At 44.9% G+C, this 24895-nt stretch overlaps 2 protein-coding genes across 3 annotated transcripts; both read right to left on the minus strand.

Annotated features, from left to right (window-relative positions):
• Nucleotides 1–2433: 2433 nt before the first annotated feature.
• LOC108154382 lies at nt 2434–8092 on the minus strand. Its single transcript, XM_017284646.2, has 4 exons — nt 7739–8092; nt 3639–4118; nt 3467–3554; nt 2434–3364 (listed from the first exon to the last, which is right to left on the minus strand). The coding sequence occupies exons 1-4, from the start codon at nt 7851–7853 to the stop codon at nt 3169–3171; spliced, it is 879 nt and encodes a 292-aa protein (XP_017140135.1). The 5' UTR covers nt 7854–8092; the 3' UTR covers nt 2434–3168.
• Nucleotides 8093–9721: 1629 nt separating this feature from the next.
• On the minus strand, nt 9722–12228 carry LOC108154528 (proton-coupled folate transporter). Of its 2 annotated transcripts, XM_033388240.1 has the most exons (10): nt 11857–12228; nt 11688–11797; nt 11290–11624; nt 10802–11232; nt 10601–10737; nt 10354–10543; nt 10254–10301; nt 10091–10199; nt 9933–10030; nt 9722–9850 (listed from the first exon to the last, which is right to left on the minus strand). In XM_033388240.1, exons 1-9 carry the CDS (start codon nt 11969–11971, stop codon nt 9973–9975), a joined length of 1533 nt encoding a protein of 510 aa, XP_033244131.1. In that variant the 5' UTR covers nt 11972–12228; the 3' UTR covers nt 9722–9850; nt 9933–9972. The 2 variants fall into 2 exon arrangements, with proteins under 2 accessions (XP_033244131.1, XP_017140320.1); XM_017284831.2 differs by lacking the exon at nt 9722–9850 and having other exon boundaries at nt 9863–10030.
• Nucleotides 12229–24895: the final 12667 nt, after the last annotated feature.

The following is a 24895-nucleotide window of genomic DNA, read 5'->3' on the forward strand; positions in this document are numbered from 1 at the left end:
TTTTTTTGCTCTACAAAGTTTTTGTAATGTGTGAAATTTTGTGCCTGCCGCAATTTTTCCTTCTGGTTGTCGCTTGAGGCGCCTCGAAAGTCTTTTGTCTGCGGTTTCTTGCAATGTGTGTGTGTGTGGTGAGGTTGGGGGCGGCGTGGAGCGTCTTAATTAGCTAATGGCTGCCTTGCTACTCGTCCTTGCAAGGCACGAAGCAGAGCTTAGACTGCTTTCCAGCTCAAACTCAATTTGCCACGTAACAAACTGCCCTGATTGGCATGCAAAAAAAAGAAGACAGAAGGTGGCTGCCAACCAGAGTCGCCTTCACCTTCGCCATTGCCTTTCGTCTTTTCTCTGCATTTTATTAGTAATGAAGCCGGGCGGGCGGCCAGCGCTTCCTTTTCTTTTGTCAGGCCTTAATGCATTTTCAGGGGATTTGGCCAGAACGAAACTTTAATACTGCTCAGCCTCTTCTAGTGCAGCACTAATTTCAATTCGATGCAATTTGTGGCACGTCCAAGGTCGGGTTCATGTCCTTTTCCCTTACCCAAGATCCTCTGGAAACATCTGCTAAAGTACACTTAATGGTTTATGTAAATTCCGGCTCCTCCGACTGGCCCCTGAAAGCGACTTTTAATATGTTGCCACATAAACATTTCGCTGCTCTGTGGTTTTTCGTCTATACATATATACGTATACGTATCTGTTGGCTTTTATGTAAATGGCTGGCTGGCCAACAGTGCGTATGATGTACACATAAAATGTTTACGAGTGCCGTAATAAAATCAAATCAAAATTTAATGCTTATACAAGACAGGAGTGGGCTGGCGCCGGATGGAGTGGAGTGCAGGGCTCTGTTGGTCAGCAAGAGGAGAGCCTTTTATGGCTTTGCATCCATCAAAATGTCAAATGAGCTGTCCACACACACACACTCACCATACAGATGGTTGGATATGGCTGACCATATGGATATATCCTGACCAACCGTCCCATCCCTCAAACAATACGTACCTTTGTTTGCATGCCAGCCCCGCCCCTCCACAGGAGCATCAATCAGGCTGCAGTCGGGAAATGAGTCCATCCAGGATCCAGGATTTACGCCTGGCGCCTGGGAAGAGTTTCACCTAATCCATTTTACGTGCATGCTATGAATATCCCAAGGCCACGTCTCGACTCCACTTCATTTACCGCTCTGGTCGAGCATAAGAAATGAATTTCCTATCTGTAAGGGAAAATTCGTGTTTTCTGTCCCGACATCCCCCATCCCCCACCTCCCATTTCCCATCCCTCATTCATCTTCCGATGGTGATTTCCTCTTCCGGCAAAAGTCATCATCAAAAATCCCAAAAATCTACAATTCTCTTTTACTTAATCTATGTAAATGGAAGAGGACTTAGAAGGTATGCTGCAAGCCATAGCTCGACTCAATTCTCACACACAATTTAAATATAAAACAACAACCCATTCAAATGACTGGCTGATGAAAAGCTTACGAAAATTAAAGTTCCAAAACTGCCAAGGTTTTACTAAATGCTGTCACTTGGCCCAAAACGGCTTACGAGCTGTTTGTTATTTAATTCAATGTTTTAAGTCCTAAAAGCTAGCAGCTTCCAGTGTGTGAAATGGCCAAATAAATTTGATGCTGCTTGCATTTTTCCTTGCTCTAATAATTTCAAAATTCAAGTGAAACCTTTAACAATATCTTTTTAGTATAATGACATGAAAAGTAGAGTAGCAGTAGCAGTAGAGTAGTTCATGGGAACAGCTGAAATATAGGACAAATATGCATTTATCGACACCAAACGCATTTCTTCGTGGGATGCCTACGTCTCGATCCGCCCTACTACAGACACTGATTAATCTGGCCCTGATGCCAAGCAATTTGGATCAGAATATCGATATAGGCACGCAAAATGTTCTAAAATTTCACATCCGAATGCGACCAGCATCTTGAAATAATCGCAAGAATGTATAGAATTTACCCAAAGCTGCTTCAAGGTTACTGTTGAACTTTTGCGGCGGAAATAATTTAGCAGAACGCTCCAAATTTGGCCTTGAGGCGGGGTCGAACGCAAAAGTTGTTCGCTCTTCAAGAGCCTCACGAGCGCGGTGATTTCAGTCGCAGGCAGTGCCCGGCCGCCCGCCCACTTCGTTCGCTCATCGCCAAGTCAATCAAGTTTTAATGATGCCACAATAGACCCACCCGCTGAATAATTTACGAAATGTCCACGGGGCATTATTCTCGGGGTGTTGTATTTGTCCGTCTTACACCCTGACTCTCACTCTTTGTGTGTGTGTGTGTGTGTGTGTGTGGGTGGTGTAGATTGTTGCATACTTATGGGCTGGCTGGAATCTGAAATTTTAATTGCTGGCCATTTTCCTTAAGTGTCGGGCAAAATTTTGAAATAATTCATGCGATTCCTAGCGAGGGAAACAAGATTGCAGTAAGGTTTTCGATTTACACATTTTTATTTATTGAAAAATACGTTTTCGGCTTCATTTCTTTGTCGTAAATAGGTTTGCATTTTGGGGACTTTTTTTTGGGTGTTTAGACATATGCATTTTATGATATGGTTTCCAATTATGGATTTTCGTATTCGACTAGCTCATTACACGAGTACTCGTACACACACAAAGACATACCCAATACATATACATATATACTATTAGATACTATATACTATAGCTTGGTTTTTAGACCCTGTCTAAGGGTCTCGTAGTTGAACTCTAAAAATACAATATGCTCTCTCGTGAGTTTGCTTCAATGTTTTTTGGTTTTCATTTAGCGACAAGACAGTCTAAAAGTAATTTTTGTTTGTTTGTTTTCTTTGGGTTTTTGCCAACATTTCTCATTGTTTCGCCAGATTGGGGTTTAATTCATTTTCATTAGGGCGACAGCGGTCCGCCCCAGCGTCCATCTTCATTATCCAACAGGGCCAGAGCCAAAGCCAGAGCCAGCCGATTGTCCATCCATTCTGGTGGCGCCGCTGGACGCCACCGTAAGCCTCTCCGCCTACGTAGCATTGGGGCCCGGCCCCATCCGGAGGAGACTAATTCAAATTTAGTTTACCTCAGTCAATGCCACTGTCTGCCCTCCAGCCTCCAGCCTCCCACCACATCACAGTCGCCTCCTCGGGGGCCTAGCTGCTGGCTGCTTTCTGCTTTCCGCCGAGGCACGCCTTACAACAGCCTCTCCAGATCCTCGCTCTCCGCATCGCTGATGAAGGAGTCGGTGTCTGTGAAGTAATCATCGTCACATCGATTGCGTCGACAGCAGACGCGGCGACCCATCTCCTCATCGCTCCAGTGCTCGAATTCCTCCTTGTGGTGCTCCAGCAGCATTAGCGAGGGAAACAAACTATCGCAGCCACTGCAGCTGTCGAGTGGAGGAGTTACAAACAATTGACGGGGAAAAAAAGTGAGGGAAAAGTGAAAAGTGAGGGCGTCCGCTGGCTTAATTAAGTGCATATTCCCTTACCCAAAGTGTCGCTTCTTCTGTTGGTGCGAAGCCAGCTGACGGTGACAATGGAAAGCCCGGTCGCACACGTTGCAGGTAAGCGACTCATCTGAAAGTGGAAGGGATTGACTCTCTCTGCGCCGTACCTCTGGCTCATCAGTTAGCCATTATGCCACACGGACACAGCACTCACCGTAGTCATCATCATCGTCAGCCATGGCCAGGGCATGCAGTCGACTTATTGTGTTTTCGTTAATCTCCTTCGATGTGGAAGGGGCCCCAGCAGCAGCAGCAGCAGCAGCAGCCAGCTCCTTTGATGTCTTGCCTTTGGCCTGGCACAGACCCAGCTCGCACAGGGCACTCTCCACCACAAAGTTGCCCTGACAATCGGCATCCGTGCAGGCTGAAAGCGACAGGTTGCCATTCCCATTTCCACACCCATTCGCGTGGCCATTCCCGTTGACATTGACGTTGGCATTGGCTTCACCTGGTGGCTCTCCATTGCCGTTGTTGGCATGGCTGCTGCAGCCAGCATTGGAGTTTGCTCCGAGCATTTCAAAGTCGTCTAGCTCATCGAACGGATCATCGATTTTGTGGCCCAGTGACACGACATCGTCGGCCTCGGCACTGAGTCGTCCGTATGCCTTCCGTGGGGGACGCTTTACGTATTTGTCTGACATAGAATGAGGGTAGGAAATTCATGAAGGATATTGATAAAACTTGCCGTGTCTCCGTTTAAATGGCTTTCACTTTTTTTGCACCACTTTCTTTGTCTTTCCCACAGATTGGGAATTGAGAAATGCTGCTCCTCAATGCAGCAACCAATTTATGGAGGGAGGCCTTTGTGTCGCTTTCGCTTGTCACTGAGACAAAACTTTTCCTCTTTTTCCCCATTCATTCTCTGTCATTCTCTGCCTCTGTCCTCGAAAGCCGCGAAGTGATAAAATGGGATTTATTGAGGGTATTGTGTTTGTGTCTGATTGGAGGGGAAAGAGTACCATAAATAGTTTTCTGGCTCTACGCTCTACGCTATAAACCTTTTATTTACGGCCCAAAAATTAATGGAACGAGTATGTTGGATTTTTTATGACCAGTTGGTCATTCGAGGTCTCATTAGCAGCTCATTATGTGGGCTTGACTCACTGCTGCCTGGAATTGCAATCGGGTCCACCAATGCGTATACGTGACGACACGAAATTGCCATTTCTGGATTGAACGCCTTTAAATGTTTAAGTAAACAAAAGTACAACGTGCTTAAACGGTTTTAGTAAATCGAGATCTACTTTTATTTTCGTCTTCGAATTGGTAACGGAACGAATATCAACTCCACAGCGAATCCTCCCTCATAAAATATCGCTTAGTGGTTGTCCTCTTGTCGTCTGTTCCACTTGTGGTTTCTCCGACCAAAAAGCGAACACGAAAATATGAAAAGTGCGACTGAAAGAAACCCTAACAAACTCCAAAACCCATGTACATACATATGTAGAGCGTATGGCAGTGGTTGAGCAGCAGAGGAAGGGACGGAGAGATGGCGTTGAGTGAAACTCAATTTTATCGCCAAATTGTGCACCACCAGAGTTGGGGCGCTAAATGCGTATGCTGCAGACCGACCTTAAGAGCAGTGCTTACCGCGCGGCCTGACTACTCTGGGACGGGGAGTGTGTGTTTGCGATTCAAATTTATGACACAAAATGCGAGTTCCGTTCGGAAGAGACCGCCTTAAAGTTTAGCAAGAACATCCAGAGAGACTGTAATCTCGCCGAGATAAAAGTTTCTCTCGATTCTACTTTAGAATTACAGCACAAATTATTACAAATGATGCCGCCCGGCGGCAACAAAGTATAAATCATGGCAGAAACAACAGAACAGACAGGGGCCAGCGTTATTAATACGCCAGATAAATGCCTAATAATTCTTCTCCTGCTGAGACTGAGACCCAAGATATTCTTCCCAGAGAACGAGAAAATGCCAACCATAATTTATGATATGTTTTTTGTTGTTGTTGTTGTTGTTGCTATCATTTCGGTTGTCTGGGAGAGCAGCTACCAGAACTAATGATGCCTGCAGCCAAAGAGAGTGCCAATGAACAAGGAAAGCCAAAACAGCGAGACCTTCCAGAGCCTAGAGGTTGAGATACTCTGGCAGATCTAGTCTGTTTCGAGTGTGAAGCCGGGAAAAGATGTTTTTCTCTCTGCTACACGGCTCAAAATCGTAATACCCTCTGGCATAAAGAGTACAAAATTACAAAAAAAACGCTGGAACCTCAGCTAATTGGCTACACATAGATACGCACACACACACACACAGAGATGCTAATTGCCGTTGCTTGTTTTAAAATTTACTCGCCTCTCCCCTCGCAAGTGTTTTCGCAAATTGAATGCACAAACGCATTATTATCAATGACAAATGGCTGTCATAATTATCGGTTAATGCTGCTGCCATATGTTGTCCCAGCATTTTCATAACTGATATTTACATCAATCCCTCTCTTTCACTCACCCACACCCACATCGACATCAACACCCATCTCTCTTTCCGCTCATTATGTGAGGATGTGTGAGGACAATACATATGTTGACAAAAGCTTAAGGGCGTCCGCCGCCCTACTCGTACATGTTGTTGTTGGTATTTGTTCAAGTTGGTAAATTAAATTTTTTATGATTAAATTTCACGTTTGCCGAAAGCGTTCGAAAAAAATAACAAATTGCCCATTGCAATTAATGGCGCAAAATGTTGGCGAATTTGTAGAGTGAATAATGGCAATTTGCAATATTTGCAATATGCGGAAAGGTTAACAATTATTGGCAACGAAATTTTTAATTAAATGTTGATTTAATGGGAAATCACCGATTTTTCGTGATAGCGGAAACTGTTTGAGGCAAAAAAATTCAGGGAGGGATGGTGGATTACTTCATCGTCTAGAAGACGTGAGTGTCTGACAGTAAAGTACAGTAAATCATACTCGCAACAGCCTGTGAGGGAGTGCTTTTCGCATATGGTGTCTTTGAGGAGGATTTCGACTGGGTTTTGCAGCAAAGCAGCTAAGCCTCAGGGTTTTAGAGGCTTCTCTTTAAGAACCTTGAAACTAAGCAAAAAATCAATTGGAAAAGCTAAAAAAATTGCAATCAAGTAAAAATTGACATAGTCAAAGCTTTGAAAAACAGATTGCCTGCCAAGTAAAATGAGTGTTAGTGAAACTAATTTAAACTGCGGCTGAAACTGTAATTGCCATTTGGCCGTGTTTGCTTCCAGTTTGCTCCAACTGATTAATATGCACATCCGAGCATGTGTATGTGTATTGGACGGATCTATAAATTGAGAGACTCCCCGGGGGCTATAAGCCGGGGGGATGGGACACTGCGCAAACAATGCAGGAAAAATCGAACAAACCAACAAAAACCAACTAAAAATCTCGATGACATGCCTCTGGGATGCCTCTTTCTATCTTCTGGCCATTTCCTGTGCGGGCGTGAGATTTAGCGCCTAGACAAAAGCATCTGGGAACGGGACCGAGGCATAAATTGTTTTATTTTCCGACAGTCACATCCGTGCCACGTTTAGGTCCTGACACGTGCGGAGGCTCATTATTGCGTAGGTTTTCGAGGGGCTCAATGTTATTTGCTTTACTTTGTGCTACACCCACTCGCACTTTGTGTTACCCCTAGATATTCTCTGCCAGAGATAAAGAGAAACAATATAGCATATGCACGCACATGTAAATATATTCCACAAGTCATTTCGAGAATTCTAATTATCTTGTTCTGATAACGAGTCTGAGTTGGGCTTAGGCACGGAATTCGGGACTTAACAGGAACATGATGTGCATTTAAAGCAAAATATTTCCCCAGGAATTAGAGACGAAGCTAAATCTGAGCTGCTGTCATGTTTGTATGTGAGAATCGTTACAGGAAGGGAAGTTTGCTTCTATTTAAATTAAAGCTTTCAAGGGGGAAGTCTACTTTTCTTTCTCATTGCTGTAGTTTCGGGATGCTCTGGGACTTCAGCTTCCCTACCTCTACCTCTTCTTGTTCTTTTTTACATGCATTTCCTGCTAAGAATAGAAGTCTCTCAAGGAAACTTCCCTTAACAAACCTTTCTTGAGGCTGTCAAAGTATCTGTTAATGCCTTCCATTGATAATCTCTTATTCTATTCTATTGTATCCATAATTTTCGCTCGCAAAAGTTTGACCCGCAATTATATTAATTACAGACGTAACCCATAATTGATTAATCGTCCCAATTAATGGCGGACTCTGGCACGAAACTGATTGCTGCTGGCCATCGGCGATTTACCTTGTGTGCTGTTGCTGTGGTTACTTCCGTTCGAGTTGTTCTTGGAGAAGCTGCAGTTGTTGTTGAGGGAATTGAAGAAGTTGGCGGCGCCCGTGCGGCGTAGAATCCAAAACATTTTTGATTATTTATATTTTCGTTTACTTTTTTTGATATGTGTGGCAACGCGGAGAAGTATGCTATGGACAATGCCGCACCGACGGCATTTCCACGCCACGCGGCGGACGCTGATAAGCGAAGTATAGAGACTGTGGAGCCTCGGACACGATAAGCGACGACTACGACGTGGACGAGGACGAGAACTCACGAGCAGCGATGGCCGAGAGCTGCTGGCGACCGTGTTGTGTCGATGGATGTCTTCAGCCGACTGACGGGAGCCTGCCTCGGGACTCGCATTTTATAGCGCTCTCTCTTTCAGCGACAGAGAAAGTGAGTTTTGAGAGAGGGAGAGAGTGAGTGAGAGTTTTCGGTTTTATGTTCTCCCCGTAACGTAAGGCCTTACGTCGAGGACTGCTCTTTTGATGTCCCGTCCCGTCCGCCACTTGGGGCTCTGGGCTCTGGGCTCGGGGTAAACACTAAACTTGACCTTCGTCAACAGTTGCATGTTGTGGGTCCGCTGGCAGCTCATAATTTGTTTTGTTTAATAAATGATTACGTATGCGTCGTGTTGACACAACCCCCGTCTCCGTGATAGACCCGATTGAAGCCAGCTGTCAGTCTGTGCTGGCGCTGGAGCTGAAGCCACTAAAATGCCTATCAATCATTCAAACCGGAACCGGATACAACATTGTTGTCCCTCCTTTCGCTGGCAGACAGTGTTTAAAGTTTTTATATGCGTCTTATCGGACTGGGGCTGCGCTGCTCAATTAGACGGCGACGGCGGCGACAATGACTCGGGCTCTGTGACTCTGTGGAAGCGGAAATGCCGCACGACACGCAGCCGAACGCCATTCAACTTAACTGCTGGCAACACATGCATCCCATCCGCAGCAAAGTTTCCACTTTATGGTTAACGCTTTCCTACGCAAACAAAGCTGGAATGAAGGGTGTAGATGTCGATGATATTCCGACTACAGGATACCTGGTACTCGGCATTGGCATTCAGCAGAAGCGCACATCGCTGGCAAACTCTGAATGTCATGAACATTGCACAGTCTTAAAGACCTTCCTTCTTCCGGCACTTCAAGGTTATACCCTTACTCGTTGATGTTAAGAGGTATCCGCCTACCTACACTCGCACCATTAGCGTTCAAGTGCAACGCCAGTTCATGCCCTGCGAAGTGTCGCCTCGCATTTGGCTTCGTCTCAATGCGTTTATTTGTTGCACGCGCTGGTGGCTGGTGGCTGGTTGCTGGTTGCTGGTGGATGGTGTTCTTAAAGCGCTCTCAACTTTAATGCCGCTCGACAAATGTCTGGCCACAGGACACAGGACAAGACCAGCCATAGCCATCAGCAGTGATTTGATGAGTCAGTTTCGGGTCAGCGCTTTTGGCTTTGTTCAGGGTAACACGATACGATGATTGTACAGGGGCACACATATACAGAGAGTGGCTGTTTATAATGGGGGAAGGCATACGTGTGGAGTGTGGAGTATGGAGGCGAGGCTAGTGCCTTAGTGTGCATAATAGATTTGCAATGAATTATTTAATCAGAGAGTTGACGTTCAACAATTCAAATTGCCACAAATTGCGCCCCGAACTTTTGGCACTGCCTGCCAGCATTACAAATTCATTTGGTACGTGCCAAAGTCACAACGAATGAATCCAAATGGATCCCATCCAAATGATTTGCCGTTTGAACTTTCGGATACTCGTATGTTGCGCCAAAACTTTTGCACATAAATTATGCACTATTAAACGCTCATGGGTTATGCATATCCGCACCAAGCAAACATCATTGAAAACAACAAGAAACCACTCTGACAACAATTAGATACATTTCCATTCAGAATTCATGTAACCAGATGTCCGACCAATCGTGCGAACTGATGTCAAATAGGACACTTGAACCCTACTATTTAGTTTGCATTTTGGATCTTGAGTCTATAAATGCATCACCTGCCCCTGCCACATGATGTGATTGTCGGTTCGGTATTCCCTATGTGCCTCAAAATGCCTAAAATTGATAGTTATATTTATTCAATGTGGTCCTTGGAAAGTTGCTAGCTTGAAAGCTATGCAAAGTTGACAGACTCGACCTCAATCAATATTGATGGGCGGGCATTCGGTTTACTGGGACTACTTCAGCATCTCGGCATAGAACTTTCTGTGCTTGAACTTAATTTTCAGCACACAGCTGCAATTAATTTATGCAAGATGATTTAAGTGGGCGACAAAATGATCCAATCATACTCACCCAATCAGAATAAACGATATCATGTTGAGCGCCGCGCTGAGGAAGTTGAATCCACCCGGATTGCTGGCCAGGGAGCCCTTGTAGATAGCCGTGTACAGGGGTGCGGCCACTGCATTCAAATTGTAATGGATAGGGATAACGCTTAGGGGGGAAAATCACTCACCAAAGGGTGCCACCGATTGAACAATGTTGCCAATTGCAAAAAGTTTACCTGCAATGCAAGATTTTCTAGTTCACTTGGAATGAGGGTACGTTTTTCATACCCGTGTCAGAGGCTGGAACTATATTGGAGATTATGGTGCGACACATGGGGCCCTGAATGGAGCGAAAGACTCCGAGAACCACCGACAGATATAAGTGCCAGGGCAGGAAAGCAAAGCCCTTGGCCAGACTGCTGAGGATCTCCGAGATGTCAGAGAGTAGGGCCAATGCAACCACAGATAGACCAAAGATCTGGAAGAAGAGTGAAAATACTCAATACCAAGGGGCTTTCTTGGGCGAAACCTATACCTTTTTAAAAATAAGAAAGCCTAAGAGAACTCCTATTAGAGGCACCGATTGACTGACTGTCTCAAAGATGGTGTACTCGCGAACAGTCAGGTGAAACTGTTGACGCACATACAGATACATCACAGTCATAACGCCATCTGAGGAGACACCGTATCAATCATTCTCGTAGATCTCGTAGTCAGATGCCAGGGAAACACTTACCGCCCACAAAGATGGAGACACAGCCAGCCAACGTCACCAGCCAAATGATGGTATGGGCATTATTCTCCCTCCGCTTGAAGCAGGTACTGAACATATCCTTGACGTGTTTCAGACTGAATAAACCAGGTTCGCTCTCCCCTTGGTCCTGGGGCTTCTCGGGTGGTTTATCAGCCTTCTCGGATACGTTCAGCTGCTGGTCAGAGATGGTGATGGTCACAGCCGCATCCTTTTGTTTCTCTGGGACATCCTCATCATCCTGCCGCATGCTCAGGCTCTCGGGCAAATAGAAAATTACGAAGAGTGTGGTCAAGACGAGCATCAAACAGGAGAGACTCTGCACGAAGGCAGCACTGGTGGCGGCATAGACAAAGCTGGAGAGGAGCGAACCGCTAGTGAGGGCCACAAACATAACCAGCTCCATGAACATCATTCTGGGGATAGGGAGATACTAGAAACCCTTTAAGGTGTTGCGTTAGTGTGGTATTCACCTATAGGGCCTCGTTTTAATATCCGATGTGTCCGATATGAAGCAAGAGGCGGCCACCGAAAACACGCACATGCCCCCAAGCAAGGAGTGCGGCACTGCGGCCAGAGTGTACCACCACGGATTGACCATATAGTAGCTGGACATCCAGCAAATAGTCGATGAGATGAGGGAAGAGGCAGAAAAGCCAATCATGGATACTATCAGCAGGGGCTTGCGTCCGTAGTGATCCGACCAGGAGCCTATAAAGAGTCCACAGATTGCAGGAACAATGCTCTCGAAGAGGGTGCGGATTAGGAACATGTTGGCCACGTACGATTGCAGCTCTGTTTCGATGGCCTGCCAGAACGGGGAGAGTACTATACATCAAAATTCTTAGGATAGTATTTATCTTTGCATCACTTGTATCTCTGTTGAGGCGTTTTTGCTATCCAAAAGCTTACAGTCCGTCTCGTTGTATCGAAAGGTCACTGTGCAGGTCTGGTAGATCAGCTGATTGCGCATGATTGTTCCTGGGGGGTTTAGGGATTCTCCTATACAATCTGTTCGGCATTGACAAAATGTGGCTCACCTGACAACATGTGCGAGAAGATCAGCATAAACACGACGGGCTCTACATAGAACATATTGAAGATACGTCCCCATTTCAGACTCTTCAGTTGTGCCAGCGATGCCTTCTCTACCATTTTCGCAGGGTATATATTTTATAATCAATTAAAATAGTCAGAGATTCAACTCTCAATCTGATAACTCTTTATGTAATTTGTTATTCAACCTTCAGCAGAAATGTATCCACACGTTTATTCTGATCACAGCCGATTATTAATTATTGAGCTGGACTCCTCGCTTCGCTGGTTCCACAATTTACTCAGGCGACACGGAAGCAGCAACAGAATCAGAATCCACAGCGGGAACGCGACAATTTTTGGGTCGATTTCGGTGGGTTTTCAAACACGAAATGAGCAGCCAGCTCGCCATTCGCACGTTTATATAGTTTCGCAAACCTATTAGAATTTAGGCGATTTTTATGGGGTTTTTCGTGCTGTAATTGCAGTCTCTTTACCATTTCCAAGCGTGTATCTACTGTTAAACAGACAGTATGCAATTTATTTGCTGATATGTAAGCTATGTGAAATCCAAGCACATAACTTTCACACTTTTCAGTCCAGGGCTCTGCACTTAACCCTTTACCCCTTAACCCTTAACCCCTGATGGGGAAACTTTTCTGGTGGCATGAGGCCCACCCTCACAAAATTGAGTAAAAGTGTTTTGTAGTCAGGCCGCGCCCAAACGAGCGGCAACTTTTCCTGGGTAAATTACAGGCGAACACTTCTGGGAACTCCCTCGTTCTCCCTCCGGGTCTTGTTTCACGCTTTTCCACTATTTTCCCCTTTATTGCACAGCATGAAATATGCATAAAGATTTTAAGTTTCGAAAAAGAAAAAAACTCGGGAAGAACCGCGAGACAATGATACACGGTACTACAAAATCGTCTGAAATTTGATGTATAGGTATTAAAAAGCACAAGCCTGCACCTATGGGTCAAACAAATGGTCTTACTTTGCTTCCTCTAGTAGGAACGTTACATACACTTACTCAAGCTCAATATACCCTTCAACTGTGAGTACTCTGTATAAAAAGGGGAGAACAGTTTACCAAATAATTTGATAATTATGTCTGAAGCTTGGCTTCTTCTTGCAGCACAAAGTGGTGCTCGTTTGCTGGTTGTTTTTATGAACTGCCTGGGCTGGCCTGGCATGGTTGCAATGTTCTCAAACAAAAGATAGAAAAATAGAGTCGGAGATACGGAGATGCACTGCAGCTTTGTTCTCTTTCGAGCGCATCACGCATACGCCGAGTATGCCGGGGCCTTTGTTAACAAGCTAATTGTAAACTCTTCCGCTCGGCGTTTCGTTTTATTGTTGTGTGTCCCGGACTCGAACAGAACAAAAGAACAATATTAAAGTCCCGGACTGGAAGATGCGAATGCCCCAAAGAGGAGGAGTTGAGTTCACAGTTGAGGCACATGCTAAGTTCATGCCACTATTGTCTTAGATGGCATTGCGCAACATGCAACTGGAATACTGGAATGGGGCAACAACACTGTTGGCGATGTGTGCGGCCTTTGTGCTGTTGACACAGAACCCACGACAACGGCAACTTGTGCAAACTCGGGCGTAAATTAAAAAACAAAAAAGAGACAAAGCAGCGAGAAGAAGGGTAAGAAGGAAAAAATACCAGCCAAAAAAAACATAAAAGGCCAGAAAAGTTGAGCGGACGAAAAGCAATTTCTTGAACGCAGCACGTGCACAAATTCATTTCGGTTTGCCTTAATTATTCCGAGATGAAATGGCAGAAGTACACCCAAATCTGTGGCCCCTGGCTCGACAATTGTTGAAGCTGCTACGTTCCACGAATCGTATTCCCCCGGCTCTTATTGAGAGAAACGTAAACCAATACATATTTCAGCAGGGGCACACAGCCTGTTCAATTGGTTTCTTTCATCGGGAATACAGTGTGTATCCCATGATGCTACCGAGCCTTCTGTGGCTCGATCCGAAGTGCGTCGGTGGAATAGTTGTAGTCCGACAACAGCGCTAGTTTCACTTTTAGCCTTACTTCTGGTGTTTCATCTGCTGATGACTTATGAATGTTCTGCTTAGTAAATTTACTTTTCTCGACACGATAACCACCACCTTCTTAGTAGACACTCCAATAGCTAGTGGAACTGGGGATGCTGCAGCACAGATAAGATCGGGCGATAGAAGAAAACAAAAGATAAGATGCGGCTGCAAGTGGTATTAAAGGTGTTTATCTGTTGACTAGAAGATTAACAATTTAATTAAATTATTTACAGTGAATATTTGTGCTTGAACAATACCTATGTACATATCAGTACATAAAGAATAGTAGTAGCACTTTAAAGATATAAATTTTCCATCAGCAGCTTATTATCACCCTTTAATATTGGGTAAGCCCACCGGTTGCGACAATTTTCAATTGCCTTTTTGCCAATTAAAATATTAAAAAATATTCCTTTGATGCGGGCAGCCTTTATTATGTCAAGTGTCCTTTGCAATTAGGCCGGCAGGGGCTTAGCGGCCTTAAAGTTTTTGATCCGCTTTAAGCCGCCACAGCTGCTGGCCATTCCGGTTGATGATAAATTTTCATTCTATCGATGCTCATTGCTGGATGCTCGATGGCTCTAATTGGCCGCCAGGACAGAAGACCATGTGGTTGAGCATGGAGATGGGCTTTTCATGCCACTTCTTCTTTCGCCTGGTTTTGGCACATTGTTGAACATTTCGAGTGCGACGAGCTTTGCGGCCAGTTTGCAGCCATAAAACTGCCAGCCCCATTTTGCGGTGGCATTAGTTTTTGGCAGTTTTAATTGCCTGGTCAGGGTCCGGCCTTTTGGCTACTGTAACGATGGCCTGGTTTAGCGCTGCATTTCTGTATTTTATTCGCCACAGTGTTGCCGCCATTACTCAACTATGAATGCCATATGGTCGTTATGTAATTGCCAAACAAATTAGAGCATTCATTGCCTAATCTCTTAGTCAACTCTAGATCTAATACTCCCTTTCATTCCAGATATTTTCCATAAAATTTAGCTCCCACATACAGAAGCGGCGAGGTTTCTTCTGTTTTGTGCGAAATGTTTTTGACAAATTTCCGCACATCAAACGAATCTGTTATGAGCGTTTTCACAATTTTTGGCACATTACACCCACATGCCACAGCCACAGGCAGCATCCCAGTGCCCACTGGAGCCCACTGTTGCCCATTAGTCAGGGCAAATGTAGTAGAAACATATGGGTATCCCCGCTCTATACGAGGGAGGCAGTGCATTATTCGGGGGAAAATTAATGAACTCATGATGTAGACATGTCTCACTCGGATTACACACATTCCTCACGGCGCTGGAGTGGAGTTGGGGCTTAGGCAGGAGTCCTGGGCACATGACTCTCTTTCTTTGTTTCCCATTTGCATGTCTCGCTGCAATTTGCAGTTTCCCCGCTCGACTGGCATGGGACAAATGCGATAAATATTTGATAAAGAACCTTTCTGCATCTCTTTGGTTCACTGACTCCACGGGGCGTCGCAAATTACGTTGAATTTCTCTCATTTATTTTCCATTTATGTGCTGAAAAACTTCCATAATCATAACTCTGTCCTGGCTTGCCATTGGTGCTGCCACGCTGCTGCCTCCACGAATTTCCAAGAGTTTTCTATACTTTGGCGCGCCATGGAATGGAAAATCAATACATATTTATGGGTTCATGTTGTGGGTGCACGTACGAAATACCAGGCAGGGCAACACTTACTACGGCTATGCGGCATACATAAGGAATACTCTTGGCTGGCTGGATGGCCAGCTGGCCATTTGCACGTATCGATTCATAAAAAATCTTCAACCAATAGTTGCACATGTCCTGTCGAGTTACCCGTTCGGGTGTGCTTGGGAATGAAGGCGAAAAAAAGAGGAGAATTCCAAAGGTGAAAGCGCATTGGGGTAGTAACCAGAAAAGGGACAAAAAGAGACCAGATAGATGTTTAATCGAATTAGTTCCTCTAAATGAACTAATAAATAACAGACATGGTATCCAGTCCAATCATTCTTGCCCCTTTCATGTACTCCCTAAACTACATAACTTGCTCTTTTTTCATTAATCTGCTATTCAAGCAATTCATTATTTATCTACAATCAGTTTCCATATGTCCAATAAATGAGGTTTGCAGGGCTTTCGCACAGATACAGTTACAGATCCAGGAGTTCCTGTGAGCGGTAGCTCCCCCGTTGACGGTAAGCGGCTCAAGAGCTCCCACTTGTGAATGCAATTTGCTGCAGCAAATGGATTTGGAATGGCCCCCACACCCCACCCACTCACCCACACAGCAGTTGCCACTAAGCCAGATCACAACGACAGCCAATGGCATTAGAAAACAACTAATTTAAAATGTAATTTTATAAGGGGAATGAAAGCGAAAAAGACTATGTCTAAGGCGAGACTTTGATGGAAAACTTTTGGAGCAAGGGCCAAGTCCCAATTGAGCGTAGCTTCAATTTATATTCACTTCATTCCACTCCACATCATTTCACTTAGTTTTCGAGTGAATGAAATCGAAATCAAAGCAAACATTCAGTCTATCGGTGCCTCGAGCTTGTTTAAATTTTTATGGCCTCAACACTTACCAGGTGCTCAGCAGTTCCTGGCAGTCGTTCCCGAGTCAAAGTCAGTGAAGTTTAGGAATGAATGAATGAATGAAAGAACGAAGCCTTGCAATGGCAAATCAAAATGCACTTTTCCTCCTCCCAGCTCCCGGTTCCTGGCTCCTGGCTTCTGTTTCTGGTTCAGCTTTCACTCTCATTGTCTCTGAATTTGAATTCAAACTAGTTTTCCTTCACATTTCCTTTTCACATTTTTGATTGATTGCAATTGATATATATTTGTATGTACATATTTATGTATGTGTGTACAGGAGGATGTTCAGTGTGTTGTGAGAGAGTGGAAAAGTCTGCTTTGAAATGGTTACTCTTGAGTGAAATACCGATTGAATCTGAGATACCTGCCATAGATAGGTCGTCGACAGCTCGTCCAAAAACAGATCATTCTCAAGAAGAAGAAAGCATATGTTGAAATCTGATGAATGATTTATGTTAAAATACTAACAATAAAAGGACCTGGGATTGGACCTGTGATTCTTTACGAATCCATAGAAATCGAACGTGATGTTGTAGAGGAAAGGCTTGTGGTAAACAGAGAAGAGAGTAGTTGAAGAACATGTGCTTATATTATTTCTATTGACCTTTGCCCAGCGTTTTATCGAAAATGCACAAATAATGATTGGCCTTTAAAATTAAACAATTTTAACTGCGTGCTGACGAGCAAATCTTGATAAGATCATTTGCTCTAAGATACCAGTAATCATTTATTGTGGATGCCTTTGTTAGTACCATTAAAACCACAATCAAATATCATTTATCACGAATGTGCAGCAAATATTTTTACCACAGCACTGTTTCTGTCGCAGGCAAACCAGTGTGTTTCCAGTAAGTAAACGCCCTCAGTAAATGGAAGGACATCGATACATATATATATGTAGTACAAAAAGTGTGATACTTGTCCAAATAAACTGTTGATAATATTGTCCATTCATTGCTTAACCACAGCTCGGTGATTTGCAAAAGATGCTGTTGCCTTATTCAAAATAACATCTTCCTGAATGACAAAATTGTATTAAGAGCACAGAAATTCCGTCTGGACTTTAATCAGCCGCTGAAGGCTCGGCTTAATTGCTACCCAGCCAAATCGTTCAGAATGTCAATGCGCACACAATGTCCTTAGAAATCGCTATATCGTATGAGGGTCTAAGCCCGCCCATTGATAAGAGCCGGCCGGCTGGGTCGTGTGTCAAATCCAACGAAAGGCAATTTGATTTAGGGCCTTCTCCGCAGACTAATGCGGATTGAGGTCGCCTACAAAATGCCTATGATGGAGAGTCGTTCGGCATTAGAGAGCCCAGTGGGTGTGCCTGTGGGTGTGGTCGGGAGTTTCCTTTGAGATGATGCGGTAAGACTTTCAAATGTAGAAACACAATGCCGACGAGCGAGTTAAATATGTTTTTGTGGTATTGTTCGACTCGTAAATACAGCGGCCTTTAAGCCATTTTGGGGACCCTTTGCATTTGCATACGCCATTAAATATGCACAGCACACTGATTCCCCGGCCAATCCCAATCCTCTCCACAAAAACGGACGACAATAAAATGACCTATACTATAGATATACATATATATGTATTTATCTCCGGTTGTCAGCAACAAAAGGAGCCTCACTAAATGGCAACATCAAACCGAACAAAATGAAGGGTCCTTGGTGGTAGGTGGATGGGTGGGTGGCATGGTTCCTGGCTTTTCTTATCGCCAGGTAAAAGGAGCCAAGTCAGCGCCTTTTGTTTCTGATAAATGACTGCCATTTGCGGCCCAGGCCCAGGCCCAGGCCCAGTGCCAGACCCAGCCCCAGCCCCAGACCATGCAAATCTATTCCGCAATAGACATTTGTCACGACTTCGATTCAGGACCACAACACGGCACTCGATATAATTGAAATTGTGTGCAATAAATGGAAATGACTTTGTCATTATTTGATGAACATGCGGACATGAACTTACGGACATAATCGCCCTTCCATTTGCCTAATTGGACTGCACTGTCCGTCCGTTCTATGGCGTGGCTATCAGTGCCCTTGCAGGCCTTTGCAGTTGCTTCCCAATCGAATGCTTCCCATTCAAATTGTCTGTCATTTCCACTCATTTCCATTTGGCCGCTTCATCCGTGGCCATCCACGTTAATCAATACTGTTTAGAGCCAGACCAGATCTGTTTATTGAAATGTCATCGGGGCGGCGCTTCAGTTGACAGTTTTATGGGCGCCTAATGGCCGCCTGCGGAATTCGCTCTGTCAGGTAATGGCATTGGGTCCGGAGTGCGGATGGCTGCTGATGCTTCGCCGGACTCGAAGCAAATACTCAGATCATCAGGGCTGTGTTCCTGGTTAATTATCCCGAGAACGAGTAAGCGTACGCGTACTCGTGCATTTGCATATTAATTGGAATTTCTGCTATTTGAGGAGCCACAAATTGTTGGTTTATTTATAAGTGAAAGCCAACACAGCCGCGGGCTACATTTGCAGGAGTTGCCATGGCAATTGAAAAGTCAATCTTTCTTTGGCGTGAAAAAGAGAATTGTCCTGCCCCTGCGTATCCTGAATTATTTATGCGGCTTTTGGGCTGCGGTTGAGTGAGTGTTCTGCAAACGTCGTGTGCTCTGCTGTGATGCTGTCAAAGCGAAAATCGACAGATGATTTTCCTTGTACTCCATTCATTTCAGCTTTTGCGCGATTTTCACGCAACATTAAGTGCTTTCCCACTCTCTCGCCCTCCCCCTACATTTCCCATTTGAATCACAATGAGAAAGCAGGGGGTCGGAGGATGTCAGTCGGCAGGTGACAGATTCAGAGTTTAACCTTTGGGCCTCCAATTTATTTCCGTGCTGCCAGCTGCCAGCTGCTGCTGCAACGTGGGACCCATAATAGGATATTGACCAAACAGGCCACCGCTGACACTGCCGTGCCGTGTGTCGTGACCTGTGGCAGTTTCAGCAAAATATTTTGTATAAAAATAGCTCCCCCGATGTACTCCACACAAATATATATAGAAGTATATGTCATAAAGTGTTGATGGGCAATTAAAACGTGGACAGTGCGAGCTTAGGCCAACCTGCAAGCCAAATTGAAATGCCACACATCGAGAGCCGCAAATCCGGGCTTAGCTTTTGAATCGAGTGCAATCAGGTTAAGTGTCCTACGCTTCCGCTTCCGCTTGCGTTGGTGTTTCCTTTTGCCACACTGGCGGCACAGTGCTACCTCTTTCCGATCATGAGAAACGAGCGTCATCTGGGATAAGTCTTCGATCCATTTCAGAGCACAATCACAAGGCAGATTGTGTGAAACATCTATCAATGATTGGCGGGGAGGGCTTTGATTCTCAGAGAGAAAATTCCCAAAGGCTCTGCACCAGTGTGGCCACTGGGCACCTGCATTGTATTCGTATTGCGCATTCTGTATGCCGTCTTTTGTGTTGTTCCGCATTGTGCATTGTGTTTGCATTCCCACTGTCACTGGCATTGTCAGCACTGGGATCAGGATCAGACTGTCAGAGCTTCAGGAACAGGAGCGAAGCAGGACCAAGGCAGAGTTCAATTGTGTGGAGAACTGAATGTGTGTATGTGTATAGAGTGCAAGTGACGCCGAGGACAAATGGAAACGAATTGGTTTTACAATGCACACTTTCGCATCCAGCAAATCCTATTTGGCACTCTTTTTGCAGGGCTTTTTGGTTGGGCCCAGAGGCAGAGACCTGCAAGATTTATATGTGCCACTAATTTCTGGTTTCGACACAGACACCTACTACCACTCGCACTCCCACTTCCACTGCCTCTCCATCAATCCACTATTCGTGTCCACTCACATGGCAGCCAGACCCCAAAAACAATTCAAACAACTTTTCATTTCGAGCTCTGGCTCTGGCTTTTCGCAAGCTGGTTGGTTTCGTCGCAACAGACATGTCGAAAAAAATCAATATTTGCATGCGGCTGCTGCTGCTGCTGCTCTGTGGCTGTGGCTTTCAGTTAAATGGGCAAACAACTGAACCAAAATGAATCTCCCCAGAACACACGATACTCGGCACACGAGGCAGACAGCCACAACCCAAGGCAGTACATAACAAAATAGTGGAGTGCATCGAAAGCGCAAAAGATTCCTTTTTTTCCTTTTTCCATTTGTCCTTAACCTTCCCTTTTTTCGGAGGGGATTTGGATTTAGAACTGATTTTTGTAAGCCATTGGAACTGAAAGATCTGCTAGGGTGTTAAAAGCTTCGAATCCATTATTTTTGGCCATTTTTTACTCTGTTTGGTCAGGCAGAGGGAAAAGTTCGACTTTGGGCTTGGCATGCATGTCGTATTCGTAATGTGGGCAAATTAAGTTGCCAAAAAAGCATAAACTAAACTGAAATTGAGAAGAGTAGAGTGCGACTGGATGATAGTGGTAGCTAGTGGCAGCTAGTGGTTATGCCAAAGTATGTGTTTTCTGATTTTCTGGCTTTTCTGGCTTCAGACAGCAGACAGATGCCACACTGATTCGCATTGCCATTCGCATTGTCATGTGACCGAGTCAAAGGGCGTAAAGGTGCTTAGAAATTAATGAAGCAAATGCTGTTACATTTTAGAGTGGGTATTCATAAAAAGGGTTGACATTGTGAAAGTGCTACCTGTCACAGAGAGAGATGGAGAGAGAGAGAGTGCCACCGCACCGATGTCGCTCGGTCTGACATTAGCATTTTGTTTTTTGCCCCCCCGACGAAATAGCCATATGGCAGACGTATACAGCAGGAGGAATTCAAGTGGATCTGTGCATTTGCATATGTTGTGGATTTGTGTATCTAAGAAAGTGTATGCATGTGCTGTAGTCATTCCAACGTGGATGGATATCATAGAGGCAAGGCAGCTGGCTAATTTATGGAAATTTTTGTACCCTGACATATGCAATGGAATACCAAGTCAAAATATGAATAGAAAAGGAACCTGGTTTCCTGAAAAAGGAAGAGGTTGAAACACACGCACATAATTGAATCTAACTGAAAGCTCGTGAATCTTTGAGCGCCCTCAATTATTCAATATTTTGCCAGTAAACATAAATTTATTTATCTGTGAGAGAGGAAATTTACATATTTATGGTATTTTTCCACCATTTCGAATGCAATTTATCTGCGCTTTCATTTAATCTATTGTGTGTGTTTCCAAACAGTAATCAACTCTGACTGCAGTAGAGGGGGAGAGGGGGGCTCTGCATAATGCGGGTGCGAAAAAGTTGCTTCCTCCACACAGGACACGGACACGGACCGTGGAGCACATAAATTCCATTTTGCAGTTCAAATATGGAAAACTTTTGCATTCTTCCACTGAACTCTGAACTCTGAACTCTCCCTCCCTCGCCTGAGAGTTATAAATTTGCAATATTTCACCATATTAAGTAATAGTTTGCCAGTTTGTCTGTTTGTGTGTTTGTCTGCTTGGCATTCATGAGCTTCTCCTCGTTCTGTCTGTCCGTCTGTTTGTCTGTCTGTGTTTCCAGGACGTATGCGGCAATAAAGGCGGCCACTTGGGTATAATGAGTTTTATGCCGGAATTGTGCAAATAACGTTCATTGCATTACTTTGTCGAGTGGCACAGAGGGGCACGGCACGCCCCTTATGGCAGGCACTCTGTGTGGCACGGAACTTGTAGCTCCTCGTCCTGTCCTGTCCTGTCCTGTCTGTCTAATTAGCCAGCATCACGCGGGAAATGGAAAATGTCTGCTTAGCCTTTGGCCCGCCACTGGCACGGACCGTGATGCAGCACGGCACTGTGGCATGCAACAGCTGTCCGCTTAGCGTTGTTCTTATTGTATTTAAATGCTCGTAAAATGCAAAGCAAACAAGTGATAAAAGTTGGACAAACTCACACACGCACACGCAAACGCACACGCCATGCAGCTGCCATGAAGAGTGCCCCGTAATGTGGCAACATAAAAAACGCATCAACCGCTTGTAAAAGCTGCTGCTGCAGGGCACTCCGAGTGGGACCAGCCAGCAGCAAGCCCTGAGTCAGCAGAATTCTGTTTCTAGGGCTCTCTCTGGGAGCTGTGTAAATTAATTTCTCCAGCCATGCTGCATAATCGTACGGGGGCTATGTTCCGAGAAAATACTGAAATTTCGAATTGTAATGGATGTGCTCGTCGTATCTCCTGGCCCCGTTCTTGCCGTGAATTTACGCAGGCCTTTATGCCTGCTGTTTTTCCATTAGCGAAAACTTTTTATGTCCGGAGAAGAGGGTACTCTCAGGATACTTCCTGCCGTGCACAAACCAAATACGCGGGCAATTAACCCTTTTTTCCGGCAATTAAGTCCCGTCTTTATGCCGCATTTTTTCCATTTTCTGTACATGTACTCCTCTCCACCGATGATAGCTCTTTTGATGTTTGCTTTACTGTTGTCAAGGAGTCGGAATGATATTAAATTTATATATTAAAATCGTCTGCAGGCAAGGTCAAATGGCATATAATTGGAGAACCATTTGCCCTGGGGTGCAATCAAAGTCTCCTCTTAATTGTTTCGTATGGACCACAAAAGCCGAATCACACATACGACATGTTGGCCGAATGGAAAAGCACTCCACTCCCCAGGCCAGGCTGTATATCAAAGTAAGTATCGACTTTAAGCGCAGTCCCACGTAGGCCCATAAATGTACACAGTAGACCCCATGCAGGAGTGAACTTTGTGAGTTATCAAACTTGTTTTGTGTTACAGAACGCTCTTCTTGTCCATGTCCACGTCCATGTACGTAGATGTAGGCGCATCAAATTGAAAATCTCTTTACGTGACCTCGCTGCAGGGCATGTCCTGGCCTTCGTTTTGCCATCGTTAAGCATGCTACAAAATGCATGTGCAGCCGGCAAAAGTTTTCCCTGAGCCAGTCTGAAAGCTGATTTACGAACGCTTATTCTGACATTAGAGAACAGCTGAGACAAGCTGGGAGACGAGTAGAGATGGAGCCGCATCCCTAAGTGGACTTCTTTGTCTCCGTCAGAGTGGTTTTTCATTAAAAACATTCGCCCGGCATTGTGGATGTCTTCTCTTCTCTTCTCAAGCACTTCATTTTGGCGCATCTCTCGGGCAAAAGTTTTCACTCACATCTCTCCGAAAGGAATGCGTAATTGAAAGCTTGTCCCAGTTTTTTCATCAGCAAAACCACACACAAAGATGCTCCTATGTGAATGTATGAATGGGCGGATGCTTTAAAGGATTCTTTTTGATAGAGAAAGAGAGATTGGGTTAATTTAATCAACTAAAGGCCATTCAACCCATTTCATTTCCCAGACAATTTCCGGTCCATGTTGAACGGAATTTCCAATCAATCGCTGGCGGACATACTCTCAAAATGTAATCCCATCCCACCCCACCCCCACCGATGCTTGGTTCAAGGGTAGCTTATGCAAATGCCGAGGCCTGCAGGGATTGCAGCCAGGACAACAAGAGTAGGAGTATGTGTATGCCACCGGGGCTAATCCTGTTAGAACTTGGAGCCAAACATTGTGCATCGTGTGTCAGGGTTTATGGGGCAACTGTTGCCTGGCCTGGCCCTCAGCTCGGAATGAAATTAGATGATGCTGGAACAGCAGCCGCAGCAGCAGCAGCAGCAGCAGCAGTGCCACCAGACGTTGTAATTAAATTAAATTGCTTCAAAGTTGGTATAAAACATACAAGCGGTCTTCTCCTCGGTGGAGGGAAAGAGGGCCACATGTGTGTCGTGTCAAAGTTCGCGCGGCATCTGCATACACGCATATTTGTTGTCCTGCCAATTGTGTAAAATAAAAGCAGCCTTAAATTATGGTCATAATCCGACCTATGCCTGACAGGGTCTGGGCTGGGTGTGCTCCATTCCCATGCTATCAGGATCACCCTGTATGGCAGCAAACATTCAGCGGAGCTGCCTAATTTCATTAAAACCCCGCAACCTGTTGTCTGAGCCCCTGAACGAGTGCCAGAACTGAACGAGTTCTGGGGAAAAAATTCAATTTAACTTTGCCCGCAAGCCAAAATGAATTTCTTTTGGCTGCAATTGACATGGCCAGAACGGCGACGTGGGGAGATGTTGAGATGTGGTTTGGTTTCTGCGGTGCGTTCTTGTTTTTTAGGGGGTTTGTGGGCTCAGGACAAGAATGAAGAATGGCGGCGCGTAATGAGCTTAATGGATCCCATCTGCAGCGGATGAGAAACGTTTAAGTGTGCATATGCATATGAGGGATTTGGGGACCATCTTCCGTCTTCCATTTAACATTTTACCGTTTTTCCCGTTTTTTTCGTTTTCGCTCAGCGTCAACGAGCCATTGAAGTGCTTAAAAGTGAAAGCCAAGTTTTCCCAATTTTTATTGAACGAATATAATGTGTGCTCAATATTAACGGGGCGTGCGTGCTGGCTTTGGAGAGTCGTTAAAAGTGCGTAAATGTCG

The sequence above is a fragment of the Drosophila miranda genome, chromosome 2, assembly GCF_003369915.1.
Source record: "Drosophila miranda strain MSH22 chromosome 2, D.miranda_PacBio2.1, whole genome shotgun sequence".
Taxonomy (NCBI): domain Eukaryota; kingdom Metazoa; phylum Arthropoda; class Insecta; order Diptera; family Drosophilidae; genus Drosophila; species Drosophila miranda.